The 15,113-nt window shown below is 36.9% G+C and overlaps 2 protein-coding genes and 1 pseudogene across 2 annotated transcripts; 1 reads left to right on the top strand and 2 right to left on the bottom strand.

The window, feature by feature from the left end:
• The first annotated feature begins 32 nt into the window (after positions 1-32).
• Positions 33-1,637, top strand: LOC145237257 (DNA-directed RNA polymerase II subunit RPB3-like). The gene is made up of 6 exons (XM_080100059.1): positions 33-272; positions 338-463; positions 720-848; positions 918-1,047; positions 1,113-1,266; positions 1,339-1,637. The coding sequence occupies exons 1-6, from the start codon at positions 150-152 to the stop codon at positions 1,508-1,510; spliced, it is 834 nt and encodes a 277-aa protein (XP_079956185.1). The 5' UTR covers positions 33-149; the 3' UTR covers positions 1,511-1,637.
• LOC145237258 (uncharacterized) lies at positions 1,598-4,586 on the bottom strand. The gene is made up of 5 exons (XM_080100060.1): positions 4,398-4,586; positions 3,420-3,558; positions 3,035-3,108; positions 2,342-2,501; positions 1,598-1,838 (listed from the first exon to the last, which is right to left on the bottom strand). Exons 1-5 carry the CDS (start codon positions 4,523-4,525, stop codon positions 1,641-1,643), a joined length of 699 nt encoding a protein of 232 aa, XP_079956186.1. The 5' UTR covers positions 4,526-4,586; the 3' UTR covers positions 1,598-1,640.
• Positions 4,587-5,090: 504 nt separating this feature from the next.
• LOC145239185 (uncharacterized) lies at positions 5,091-13,021 on the bottom strand (annotated as a pseudogene).
• Between the last annotated feature and the right edge of the window lie 2,092 nt (positions 13,022-15,113).

The raw sequence follows: 15,113 nt of genomic DNA on the forward strand, positions 1-15,113 counted from the left end.
TTGGAATGCTCGTCTAAAAAAAACATCGGATGAGAGAAAGAAAATCATCCATTAGCGCCAAAGTAGCAAATATATGATCTTCAATGCTCAATCGAAGTTAGAGTTGATTGTTTGCTTTTCTTATTGTTGAGACTTGTTTATGTACAATCATGCCGTATGCTAATCAGCCGACAGTCACGCTATCAAAGCTTACAGAAGACAACGTTAAATTTGTTATTGAAGACACTGACCTGAGCACTGCAAATTCTATTCGACGTGTATTTATTGCAGAGGTAAAACTGTTTTGTTTTCCACTTGGGATTTTGTTATGTTTGTGTTAATGTTTATTTACTTCTAGGTTCCAACGCTGGCAATTGACTGGATTCAAATTGAAGAAAATTCTTCAGTTTTAAACGATGAATTTCTTTCTCATAGAATAGGATTAATACCTCTTACATCGGATGACATTGTGGATAAAATGCAGGTATTGCTTATGGTGTCAATCTCAAACTGAAAATTATAAACGTTATTAATTCAAACGTATATTTTACAGAAACATTCAATTTATTTGTTTAGTGAACATTTTAACTTTTGCACCATTCATGCTGCTTGAATTTTAGTTTTTTAAACCTGTATGGTTCTTGATTTAAGTGTGGAAACATGGTAATGGTTTACATATTATTATGTCATAGTTTTCAAGAATTGTGGACTGTCATTTAACTTTCTTTTTATGTTTTTAGTATTCACGTGATTGTACATGTGACGAGTTCTGTCCAGAATGCTCAGTGGAGTTTTATCTGGATGTGAAGTGTAACAATGAAGGAACCCGTCAAGTTACAACAAGAGATCTAGTATCCATGAACCCTAGAGTATGATCAAAATATCAATAGCTCTTGTTTCTTGGTTTCTCCTAACAAATAACATATGTGTTACACCAGGTAATGCCGATTACTTCTCGAAGCCGTGGGGACAGCGGTGCTGTGTTTGGTGAACAAGATGACATACTAATTGTAAAACTGAGAAAAGGCCAAGCTCTGAAGTTTAAAGCTTACGCAAAAAAGGGATTTGGTAGGCTTATTGTGTTACCCATGTGTTTTTAGCTTTGGAACACAAATCAGGTTTTCATTTTTAAGGCAAGGAACATGCAAAATGGCAAACTGTCAGTGCTGTTGCATTCGAATATGACCCTGACAACTCTCTAAGGCATACCACTTTTCCAAAACCAGAGGAGTGGCCTAAAAGTGAATTCAGTGAACTAATGGAGGATGATGACAAATTTCAAGCAGAGTTAGTTTAATTTTACAAATCAAATTTTTCTTTGTTTTGAAGACACATTATTTTATGACACCTTTTTCATAGTTTTGACCCTCATGGAAAACCAAACAAGTTTTATTTCAATGTCGAGACCACTGGAGCCATTCGGCCTGAGAACATCGTTCTCAATGGACTTGCAGTATTGAAAAAGAAGCTTAGTGATCTTCAAACACAACATAGCCAAGAACTGCAGCAAGATGGTTTAAGTATCAATTGATTCTGACCTGCCTAAACTACCAACATTAATGGTCTTCACAAATAGCAATGATCTAGCCCCAAGAGGATATGATAAACAGTCATGCTGTGTTGTATGTGAAATTTTAATAAAAAAACATATTGTGAAACTCTTATGTCGTGGAATCCGATTTTGCCTTTTCTGCCTCCGATTTTAGCTTCTTGGCAGGATTATCAACAAAATTAAACATTTTAGGTCCAATAGATTCAAGGTAGTTGTATCCTCTTTGCATCCAAAGCTTCTGGCACATTTGAAATTTTAGGCAACGGCGATGTCTGCAGCCAGTGCACATTCGAAATCCGTCCACCACCTGAGAAAAGCACTTTCTTTAGTCAAGCTGTTAACCAGTGTTGCTGCTCTGTAATACTCTTGTATCCCAGTTAAACATGGGCACATTTTAGACTTCCCTGAAACCCAAACTAAAAATGTAATTTGTGCCCCATGTATATACGTAGTATATGTATCAAAAAGGGTGTACATAGTGTATTCACTTCAAACAGGTGGTAGTTTCGTTTCTAACTTGTTTGCGGTTTTATGGTTGTGAGTTTTGTTAACTCTCTGCAGCTTTTTTATTACATTCAGGTTTAGTAGCATTACACAAAGTATATTAAATTAGGCTGTCAAAGTTTTCGGCAACCAGCATAATTTCAACTTACGAACAACCAAGCCATAGTGTTAATGACAATTAATAACCAGTTTCCTAAAAGATAAAAAAGTGATTAAGCTTGGCAGTGAGTTGAATACGAATTACAAAGTGATGCAACAAAAAAACTCTTCCCCAACTGGCAAAAAAAACTGTGAATAATTAAATACCTTGTATTCCTCAGGTCCAGAAGTAGGTATTTTGTCTTCTTCTTTAGTAGGTTGTGGCTCAATGCGTTTGTAGATGACAAATCGGCCATCATTGTGCAATTGTGTATAACCAATGTCCTCTTTGGTTGGGAGGCCTTGCGGAAAACGCACTGGCTTGATTCTATTTCAAAAAACACAAGTAAAATTTGATCTCAGTCACACACTAAATTAAAGCAATTTTCAACACTGTTGTAGCAATCAATAATCCGTTGTCATTAGTTGGATTTAAACCAGCTCTACAAGCCAGAATGTTTGTATGTGCTATAGCGATGGGACGAGTACCCGGTATCGAATGATTTCAGTGGTATTGATACTCGTACTCGGTATCAAAATATTTTGCCTCAGTTTTCGATACCAATGGCCGGTTTACACTATAAGAATGTGGGCAACTTTTTCGGACAGCACAAATGGGAAAAAGGTTCTGCAAGGTTACGTATTTTTTTTCGCTATTGTGTGGAAATCACTTTTTTCTACATGCTTCTGCATGTGTGTGCGTGCGTGTGTACGCTGACCATGGCAGATAAACTAGCTAGTGATGTACAACTAAGTACAACACTATATTTAAGTACTCGGTATCGGTACTCGCTTCAAAATCTGGTATCGTCCCATCACTAATGTGCTATATATATATATATATATGAATATGTAACTTACGTGATAAGGTGTTTCACAGTCCATAATATTTCATTAACCTTTGGAAAGTTAATTTGTACGCTTATGTCATAAACCTAAAAAAAGATTGAAAAAATTAAACTGCAACAAAACGTACAGCATTTTGATGACACACAGGTAGATTTATATTTTGTTTTATTTACTAGTAATAGCTTTGTATTGAATAGTTTATTCTTCTTCAAAGCATGTTTCTTTATTTTGTATTTTTAGTAAGAAATAATTTATGTGGAAAAAAATATGTATACCTACAAATAGGTATAAATACAAGGTAATGTTATATACTGTACTAAACTTTGTCAAAAAAAATCTATTCAATGAATGAAATTATTTTAAATACCAAACACAACAGTACTACAGTTGACCATACCCTGTGTAAACCCATTTCTTTCATCGCCTCTTTTTCCCAATATGGTCTATGTTTTAATGGTTTTATTTGTGTGATCATCCAGAATTTAGGAGGTTCATCCAATGGGTAAACTGGATACATTTCTTCAGGAGTTTCAAATCTATAATTTTTGTCAGGGTTAAAAAGCTTTATGGTTCAAGAAATATTTTTTATATCATACAATTGTATACAGGATACAGATGAGTAGTTTAATTTTGGTTAAAACATTTATGCTATTTCAATTGCAAATATATTCTTAGTTACAATATAACTAAATCGGTCACGTCTAAAACTGCGGGCCCACTTGGATCACTTGGCCTGCTTGGCCCAGCACTTGGCCCGCCTCATGCAATTGGAAAACTGCGGGCCCGCTTCTTGCAAGTATAAAAACTGTAGCCCCAATATATATCCTGTGCTTGTCGCGTCTATCGCAAGGAAAAACTGCGGGCCCACTACATCCATTGCTTGCCGTTCAGATCTTGTCGAAATCAAAATTTAATGACATGTGACAGGCGTGTCCACATCTTTATCAAGCCGGCCCGCAGTTTTTATACTTGCATGAGGCGGGCCAAGTGCTGGGCCAAGCGGGTCAAGTGCTGGGCCTAGCGGGCCAAGTGGGCCCGCAGTTTTAGACGTGACCCTAACTAAATCCCTTAGGATCTTAAAAACCCATTGCTTTGTTTATTTAAGAGGACACTACAAATAATCCAAGATTTCATATTTATACAAGTGAATGCTGATTCATTTTTAATACTTCAATGGCATTGTTTTAAAAACGTCTTAACAGAACTTTACCAGAATACAAACTATTTAGCATGTGTAGCTCAATTAAAGGTGTGGCTATTGAAACTTCTTTCAATTTTTAATTGTAATAATTACATCGCAATAAATTATTTCTAAAGTTAAAACAACAGTAGGTTCAGATTCTAGAACAAACTCGAAACATAAGGAATCACGAACCCAAGTTTAGCAGCTGTGACAGCAATCGAATCCGATTTCACTGGAGACCTTGCTTTATGCCCTGTTGTTTGACGAATAGCGGACATATGAAATGGCCTAATCAACTGCCTACAGAATTGGTGAGCCATATTTTGATGCAAAACAACTTAAAGACGACACCTAACTTGTAAACATAAAATAAATCTATTCATGTGTGCAGTCATGCGTAGCAAAACCATAAAAATAAAAAATACTGGATGAGTTTGAGTAATTCATACGGTCAGTTCAAACGACTTTTATTGGTAACTTTTTATCCGTCAGAACTAACACAGGTAAAAATAATTTTTAGTGCGTTTATGTAATAAATGATCGTTAACCCAAACTGCCTCTGCTTGAAGTTCGCGCATTTCGTTCGAAAAATATGTTCGTTATCTCACTGGAGACCAGAAACTCAAAATCAAAAACAAGATACTCCGATCTACTTAAACTAACTAATAAGTTTTGTAAAGCGGGAGGCATTCTTTTGTTTTCATATCTGACCCGCAGCAATGTTAACCCAAAGGGGTAAAAAGCCACCAGTCCAATTTAGGTCTTTCGCAATATGCTAGACAATTCCAGAAACTACAAAAACTTTACTAGTGTTGCATTTTTACTTTCCAGATTTTCTGGGCATTTTACCTCCTAATCCGTTTGTTACTCCGTTTGTTACGCCTGTTTTAATCTGGCAAAAGCCGTATGTTTATTTACCACAACAACAGTATAAATTCGGCCAATCATAATCGCAACATGTAGAGAAAACGGAAATAAATCAAAAGAAACAGATGCAACAAATCATATCTTATTCGTTTCTTTTTCACCAAATCGAAAGCAGACTTGTCATCATCATGTAGCCTAAAAACAGTTTGGGACACAGCATAAAGAAGCAACAAGAAAAATGGTGCACAAATTTGCAACAAAGTTTGGTTCTTAAAAACGCAACAGCGAGGTTTTGAAGGAAAAAATAAAGCCATTCCCTTAGGCCTGTGTCAAAAAAACACCACAAGAAACTTTTCGTTTGTCGTAACACAGTTGACACAGATTTGCAAGCAACATAGAAAACTATTTTCAAAATTAAGCAAACCACAGTTGCAAAAATTAGACATAATGTTGTAGTTCGCATGTATGGCGTACCCAGTGTCAATTAAAAAACAAGAAATCACATTTTTCAAGTTCATTTTTAATCGAAGTCTATCGCCTTGTCTCTGAGTAGACACATGTTGTCATAATGTTTTCCCGTAAAGCTCTTCGAGTCCATGTGCAACTGCTGTTGTCGGCGTTGAAAAGTTGCGAGTACGGGGAAGCAGAATTGGTTAGTTCGTTGGCTGACGGCCGGTCGCCTTCCCTATCGGATAAAAGCAACTCCAGACACTCGGCGAATTTGCGACTGAAGTTTTTCCACGACTTTTTAGCGTCTTTAGTTTCGTAACCTTAAAAAACAAGTTGTTTGTTTGTAATATTGTGTATTTGACATTGAAATTTGGTTAAAAAATGTCAACAATAGAGTCAAAAAATCGTCCACATTTTACGCATCCACTTTTACAGTACAAAAGAGGCTTGAAATTTGTATTAGGAAAAAGTATTTGTTTTGATTAAATTTTTATTTACCAAGACCTAACGAAGTGCTGGTTGGGGAAAAATAACAAAAATAGAACTTACTGCTTTTGTTCATGGCGCCCTTTTTCATCTTGCTCAGTGTTTTTGCAGTTCGCTGGGCAATATGGGAATGGTTGTTTCTGCAAATGCAGTACACACAGGTTAATTCACGAAGTATGCTAATTGGTCATAAACTATTTTTATGTATTTTTCTGGAATCTTTAAAAGTTATTCAATTTTCCTTTTATTTCATTGTTTTTTAAAAAAACGTGTAACATCATAATTTGATTTCTCTTGCACATAAAAATACCTATTGTAACATACACAAAACCCTGATAGACCAGTGTTTCTCAACCTTTTTAGGTCGCGGACTATGTTTGTCTCACCATGCCCATTGGCCAAATCAAAATCGCAGTGATGGGGAGACTCGAGTCAGTGACTCGACTCGAGTCCGACTCGAGTCACCTTTTTAAAAGACTCGACTTGACTCGAGTCTCAGTTGTGAAGAGACTCGACTTGACTTGGACTCGTCTTAGTAGAGACTCGACTCGGACTCGGACTCGGACTCGTTATTTCACCAACAAAACGGAAATAATGGATAACCTGCTCAGTTGACTTCAACCAAACAACAGCAGCAATTCACTGTGCGATGCGAAGTTATTTCTGCTTAATTTTAACGTAACGAAGTTGCTGCTACATTTTGCTAAACTTTCTTACGCTGGCATTAAGCGTTGTACTTATTGCTTCGGTTTTAAGGTAATCGAATGCAGTACATGCCAAGGCCAAGTATTCGCTTTTAAGCGCTTATATTACTGAACACACGCTCTAGTCTAGCGCGTGCGGTAAAATATGAATTTTTGGTTTTCAAAAACTCCTTTGAACAGGATGAAGTTCTTTTCCACACTGTTTAATGAGTGTCAATTAATGTGTTTCATTAAAGTTGACCCTAAGTTGACTTGACTTGAGACTCGACTGATAAGGTACCTGAAGGTATATAGGCCCGAAAGGTGATAAGGCCCACTGCTAATATTTTTTTATGTACCAGAAAAAATACTTCAGTTTTGATGTAATTTTAAAATATATATGTACTTGAAATTATTTACAAAGTTTTGGACCTGCAAGTTATATGTAATTGTTATCATGACCAATCCAAATTAAGAAGTGTTTATTTTCAACTTTTTATTATTTTTTGTTAAAATTGGTAGCAAAAATGAAAAGGTTGTGTTGTTGAAATGAAAACTTATTAAGATATATTAGTAATGGGGTGATTTTAGTTTAATTGGAGCATTATCCGATCTGGAAAAAAGAATTACTTCAAATAAATTTTATTACGGTTTTGTTTGTCAACCATTGCTTGCAATAAGGCCCAACGGTAATTTGTCATTTTCTCAAGTGTCTATTATACTAAATGCGACTGATATGCAGAAAATTTGCTTTTTTGCTTTCTTACGGAGATAAAAAGTCCGAATAAGATGTTTGTGGAAGTAATCTTTCATTTAGTATTTTTGGTCATCAAATGTCAAGGGGTCGTTTATTCTTTTTTTTAGTACCTTCAGATTAACAGTTATATGTCTTAGTTAACAGTATATGTGTAATATGAGTTAATAACGTTGCTTGTTTAAACTTTTATTTGACCGAAGCAAAGTATAAATGAGTCTGATTGGTTTCTAGACTCTTTTTAAAAACATGAAAATGTTGGGCTTTATTAACAGCATAGGTTTGTATTAAGGCCCAAGTTTTCATTTTTTTAAACTGTTATCCTACAAAAACAAAACTTGCAAACGTCCTCAAAATCTAATGGATGTTTAATATCAACCTCTGCAACAATCATGCCGAATTTGGCCTGGAACGGTTAAACGGTTTTTCAGTTATACGCAATAGTTTTTTAATGGGCCTTGTTAGCTGCAGGTACCTTAGGACTCGTTACCCAACCCTGCAAAATCGCGGAGTCACGAAAAACTTTTCCGAAAAAAGGAAAAATTTGGGAAACACTGGCTTGCAAAAACGACAGCACTCAAAAAGATGCTTACCTGGCAGCAATGAGGGGTTGTTCTTCGGTCGCGTTGCCGAAGTCATGTTGTGCGGAGAAGTTAGCTGCACGAATGCGCGCCAACCTCTTGCAGTGTTTGGTATAGTGCTTGTCACACGAACACTCCTTCGTCCAAGGGCTCGTACCACGTAGACAGCGAAATAATAAATGAGCAAAGCAGAGCATATCGTAGCCAGGATGGCATCTCATGGCTTGAAATCGGTTTTTGGCGCACCTCGAGCCGATTTTGGACACCGGGCGGCACTTGAAGCATTCAAACTCCCGCTGACATTCGACCCAGGTCGCGAAGTCCCGGGCAAGGTGAAAGTTGCCAACTTTAACGTGTAGGCGGCCTTCAACGTCCGGACAAGCTCTACTGGGAGGCTCGTTGGATGGTTGGTGGCTAACTATAATGTTGGAAGCACGGATTTCGTTGTGGCAAATACGAATTGAGTGCATATAGCCCAGAGCACGTAAAAGTTGTTGGCTGATCGCTCGTACTTGCTTTTCAGGGAGGACTTGATTGAGAGAGCGTTCTTGGAATCGACTCAATGGTTCTTCTCCGAATTGTTCTGAAAATCAAGTAAGCATTGAATTTAACAAACCGACACCATGCGGAAATTCTACTTCAATAGAATGCCGTCACATATATCAGGTCAAAGCTGTTTAATTCACGCTCTTCATTCTCAAATTTAGACTGAATCACATCATCAAAAGTCCAAACACACCACATTACCCCAAAACTAAAGGTTACTCCTGTTCAAAACATGGCGTGATGATAGAAACCAGATACATTGTTACGTCAAGGATGTCTACATTTAAACAGGTTAATTCGAGACAGACAGTAGCATTTGCTTTTTAAGTTGCTATTATTTTGGGACAGGTCAATATCAATTGGTATACAGATATTGTGCTGCGTTTATTACAGTCAAGGCTTTATTTGTATAACCTGTTGCTGCCAGGCATGATATCAAACTTATGAGCTCTTCCATGGCAGTTGCATCTTTTTGCCTGTTATAACCTTGCGCTTATACGGGCAAAACGTTAAGAACTATTATATATTGGATAAAATCAAGAAGGCAAATGTTTGGCCAGGTGCATTTCCATAGCAAACGCTATTGGAATGTTTGTCCAATCAATATAAGGTGAATAGTGCTAAACCGCCTACATGTAATACGATATTTCGTAAAACCTCTTGTTATCGCAGTTGCAAGAAATGCTGTAAGAGAGTTGTTTATTGAAGTGATTTATTACCCACCCATACGTCATTTGCCTACGTCATAGTGCACCGCAAGTGGATGTCATGTGCACTTTACTTGATATTAAACTACAGTTCTATAGGTTGTATGCTCCTAAGAGGTGACATACCACGTCACAGCACAGTCGTATTAAGCCTATTAACAGGGGTAAACATTTTATCTCTAGGTTTTTGACGCACGCAGCGAAAAACCAATTAAATTTGTACGTATTCAAAATCCACCTGCGAAACCCGTCTTTTTCAGTTTACAACATATTCACTGATTTTAAACGTATTTGCACCACTGGCCATTGTAGCAAAAGTCTGGAATTTGATTTAGACATAACAAATTGTACACGGAATTAAAATGTTACTTGATTAAGTACAAAACTGCCAGCGAGGTTGGTTAGTTCGAATATATTCGACTTCAAACGGTTTACCAATTGTTGTTTCATTCGTATTAGGAGCATAAATTAGTGTTGATAAATCAGAATTTAGGCGCTTCAACTAATTAAGATAGAAGTTCAAATTTTTGAGTTAATTTTCTCAAACTCACACCTTGAGGCTTACAAGCTGGAACCACTTAAAAGCATATTTGAGATCATGAGCACAATTTAAAACTATTGTTTCACATTCTCACCTGTTGAAATGTAAAGATTCCTTTGGTTGTCCAAAACAAAACCATGGCACTTGAGAATAAACGAACATTTTCTCACACATCGCATCAAAATAACTTCACGAAAAAAATCCCGACTCATTTCAATCTGAGATTCAGCCACGTGACCTCGCCCAACGTGTTGAAACGAGCGTCGTCGACAAGTGGTCCTCAGCCCGAATTCACCGGTTGAACAGGGGTTTGCACTTTCGCTATTTTGTGCAAAACTACTTCGTTGTCGGCCACCACATCTCTGACCAACCATTTCTGCCAATAAAAGTGCATTTTTTTGTTTTTATCGCTAAATTTGTTTTTATCGCATTTTTTTGTTTTTTATAACTAATTCACGTGAGGGTTAGGCGTGGTGCAAAAACTTTTTTCCGGTTTTTTGCAAGATTGAAACGTTTTTATTACATTTTCTTGAAACGTTTTTATTACATGAACAACCAAAATTGCAATTTGCAATGCAAAAAGTTTTGCCAACTTGACAAAAGATTCGTTCTACCGCATGATCACTAAAATATTTCGTAACAACACAGTTCAAGATTTTGAATTAATGGAAATCAAATTTTGAATATGCTCAGGTGTCCAAATGCTTTAAAAGTTTTGGAAATGAATCCCTCGACTGCTAGCACACAAGATTTTGACTTGAAACAAGTCAATTTTTTTATGCTCAGATTTAAATGCCTATTGAAATACTGTGACAAATCCTTTGCCACACTTGGTGACAATAACCTTTCACCCATATTTGCCCCCGTTTTTTAAGAACAGGGGAGCTATTGTTTTATTTGACTGTTGTATGCCTTTTATCGGATGCTGATTATAGTGTTTGTGGTTCTGATAAAGTATATTGATTGTGGCATATGGCACCGTGCTTTTCTGTCAAAATCAACAGGCCAAAGGTAAAATACATAACTGATAGCTAACTCATGTCCTCCGCTGCATTGGTAAACAAGGACATATGTTGCTATCAAACGTCTTCTATTTTATCTGTTTGCATAGTTTTCGGCCTACGATTGTATTGTACACTAAAATATATTATTCATTATCGAAGAGAAATTTATCAAAGTCTGCACTTCTAAAAAGTAAACAATGCCTGGTTGTTGTGTAACAATAAAAGATTGTTGGAACTCCCGAATGCGACAATACTATCTTTATTTATACCAGTGGTTCTTAAACTTTTTGATTATTTATATTTTGTTAAACTTTTTTCATTATCCCCACAAAATTGCCTCACGGACCCCTTAAGGACTGTGGACCCCAGTTTGAGAACCGCTGATTTATACGTTATGCCCCATAAATTAATTTAGTAATTTGTACCTCCGTTTCGTTCGACAATATAGTTTACCTACGATTAGAATAGTGTAGTTTTTGACGAGGCGTTTGACAAAGATACTTTTGGATTACATTTTATTTGCTTTCGAGGCGTTTCTGTACAGGCTTATTAGGCAGATTTAAGCAGTTTATAGGTGTTTTGAAAACAAAAAAACTGAACCATAGCTTATTAATAACTCACGTCTAACCACAATTTACTTAATACTGTCAAAACTATCATAAACATTTGCCGTATGTGCCGAACGGGAGTTCTTAAGAACGCAAAGCATTCAAATTATGTAATCTTATAGCATCCAAATAGTGTGGAATCTAGAGAGTGGGAAAAACAACGATAAAGTTGTTTATCGAATCAGCCAATTCTGATTTACCTTTTGAAATAATTGTGTATTTTTTTCGTGATTTTTTTTCGTGTAGGTACATATTTATTTATTTGTGTATTTAGTTATTCGATCATATAAATTTGTTGAACGATATTTTGTTCGTTTTTTTTACAACCGCAAAGCTATGAATGTATAGCCTACTGTCAGGGCCAGGGCTCTTAGTTCCAATCTTGCATTGGTCTTTCATTTTAACGTATGCTTTTAACAAAATGGAAATTGAAACTGTTGGGAAAGTTCTAGGTGTTTCTTTTACCTGTCGGTCATGTTGGTCGCTTCTTGGAATTCTTTTGATAAACTTATGGCGGTAGGTGCTTAGAAGTCGATTTTCTGCAACAAAACAATTTTAGCAAGTTTTTCTTCACATTTTCAATCACAAGTCTCTTATACGGCATTAACATATGTAGCCTTGACTTATAACCCAATTATAAGTGAGGGTATAAGTGAACGTCACCTAATTATGGCATGTACAGGCCTATGGGCATGATTTCCTACTTAGTGAGCTACATAACCACAAGGTAGGGTATCAATTTAAATGACTTGAAATTGAAAAGTGCTCGTAATAAGACCGAACGTTCTGGCTGTATCCTAAATTGGGATTCATTTTGGTTGAAACCTAGAAAAGCAACGCCCCAATATGACAAAGTTTTTCGTATTTAAAGCTGTACATTTTCCAGAGAATTAATATAGTTTTACAAAAAGTACAAATTGTCATATTAAACACAAAGGAAAAGAAAATATATTTTTCAGCAAATATGCACAAGATGTTTATGAGTACCACAGTTCTTTGGAACCTATTCAAAGCCATTACGGACCTTCAGTAAAAAAACAATCGCCCACTAAGACGAGCAAGTTAGAATGTGAGAAATATTGATTGATACATTTTATCTGTTATCTAAACATCGCACTGTGCAATTTGTCGCGCCACAGATTTAAATCTTGACCTCATAGAGATCATAATCTCTGACATAAAGATCGTAATCACCTTCACGAATTCTTTCATTCTCGTCGCTTTTCTCGGAATCGTGTTTTGCATCTACTTGCTCCGGAACTTCAGTAAAGTCCTGTGGTTTCGCGGCGAACTGCTCGAAAACACAAGGCTGTGAGTTCAAAACCCCAGAAGATGATGCAGCAGGTGGAGCAACAGTAACTAATGGTGATTGCGAGTCCTGTGAGCGACTTCGTTTTCGGCTTTTTCGCACCATGCTTGATGGGTCAAGGTTCAAATGTATTAGTTGTTCGCACGGTGTAACTACGTTTGTACGCTGCTCTCTAGCATTAAACACAGATCTGTTCATACCTATACACACTGACTAACAATGCAAAACACAAATGTTGTAATAACAGTGCATGCTGCAACCGACAAAAACTACAACGCATATGATTCACATTTTTGTCATCACGCACACCACCACAGCTGTAGTTATTTCCGTCCGTTTTTGAGCTGGTTCTCATAGAGGATCTTTGATTTCGAAATGCCGTGAATCACAAAATAGCGTTTCTATGCAAAGCCAAATGTGCCCTGCTGCGGCAAAATAATGAATTTTTTTGGGGTTATCAGAAACAGTATGCCGGTCTGTCTACAATTATCTCAAAACTATAAGATCTAATATTTTATAAACTCCCTTTTGCAACCTAAACTTTCCAAAGTCAACGCGTAAGTTTACGCATAGAACCTTAGTAAATTTATAATGTCTTTTTGGACAACAATAGTACCTAGAAATGCATCCAAGCAGCGAGATCAAGTCAACCTTATTTCTACAACATCCATAAACATTTCAGACCTGAACTGATTAAAAACTGATAATGCATACAAAACAAAAACACCCAAACACTTGTTCAGGAAATTAATTATTTATACTTTTACTGCCTTTTCCAAATGCTAAGGTGATTTTTTGTGCATATCAACGGTGTTTAATTGAAACCGTTAATTTCACAAAAGCTGGATTACATGCCAACCCTTTCTTTAGCTGGACACATTGCAAATGAAGTGCCAAAATTCTGCTCCAACTTACAACAGCCCAACGCTAGCTTGAAGCGATTCGCTCAATCAGAAAAAAGGGGGAGCTGCAATTATATTTTCTGCGCCATCAGGTTCGGACCAACGGCGCGACGGAAATGAAATTATCCGTCAAGGGCTGATTCGTAGAGTCGCCTTTCTCTCGGAGTTGGTCTGCTTTGGGTGCGTAGCAGCTTATCGATTAAACATGTCGGGAACACCTGCCTGTGTGCGTCAAAAGACCAATGCGGCGGCCAATTAGCCAGGCGTAATTTCACCATAGCCACTACGGGTTGGTCTGAGCCCCGAGCACAGACGTTCAAAGCGTTCGCTTGCCGACAAATGAACTCTTACTAATTGCTAGATTTGCCGGACACGTTCATCACAAATTGGCGCTCTTCGGCGGCTAAATTCCCCGTGGAACGACCGCAAATCGACCCGATCCACGCGATGCAAAGCGGTTTGTCACAGGATCAAACGTCGGATTTAAGTTTCGACAACAACAGTTTTGACTCATCGCTATTTCCTGTGGCAAAACTTGAGCGATTGATCATTTGATATTGCTGTGACTAACTGCCGGTTTTGGCATATCTGTGGCTTTCCTACACGCTTGGTAAATGACTTTTTCGAGTCCTACAGCAAGCCGTGCTTGCTGCTTCCACAAAAGATAAGAGTTGAGAGCTGTTTTGATTGGAAAACATTAAATTACTCAAAAGCAAATCGCGTTTTAAGTATGCAACTGTTTTATTTAAAACGCAATGTTTGGACTATGGTACTTTTTGTAAAAAAAGTTCTTATAAACCTCATGTATTAACAACTGGTTTCGAAGAGCATGTTTACAAAATGAAACATAACGACCGGGCCAAACCGCCCTTTGTCCTTGCCAACACCCTCTAACGCTTTTTTCCACAGAAATCAATGCTAAATCAGGGCCTCATCCCAACAATATTAAAATAGTTTGTATTCCTGGATTCTCTCGTGCAAACTGATCCAATTCTGTAACGTTAAGATTTCTTTATTGGTCCGCGTTTTTAGAACTCCTCGATTCAAACCAAATGAACATGCCTCATTTTAAATGGCGCAATGGTCTTGCAATGGAGGAGTCAGTTGGATTTATTTCGTCTTTCGCCACCATCTCGTTATACAGTCGCATCTGTCGTTGGCAGATGAAAGTAATCTAAATGTGCTGGTAACGACCTTTACTGGTCAAGGGTCAAATCGGCGGGTTGTAATAAAACTTAATTTGCTGTGCCACAAAAATACGCTTATTTGATCTTACGTTATATTGGCATATATCACGCTACATAATAAATAGTCGCGTTTTTTATGTGCACAAAATCAATAATTCTACGAATGTATATTAGGAGGTAAAATAAATAGGTAAACGTATTTTAGTGTGTACAATTCATCATTCAAAAGTAGATAAAATAATTAGGTAAATTTAACTGTTTAGAAATAGGTAAAAGTATTTAT

This window comes from Phallusia mammillata, chromosome 7 (assembly GCF_965637545.1).
Source record: "Phallusia mammillata chromosome 7, kaPhaMamm4.hap1.1, whole genome shotgun sequence".
In the NCBI taxonomy this organism is placed as follows: domain Eukaryota; kingdom Metazoa; phylum Chordata; class Ascidiacea; order Phlebobranchia; family Ascidiidae; genus Phallusia; species Phallusia mammillata.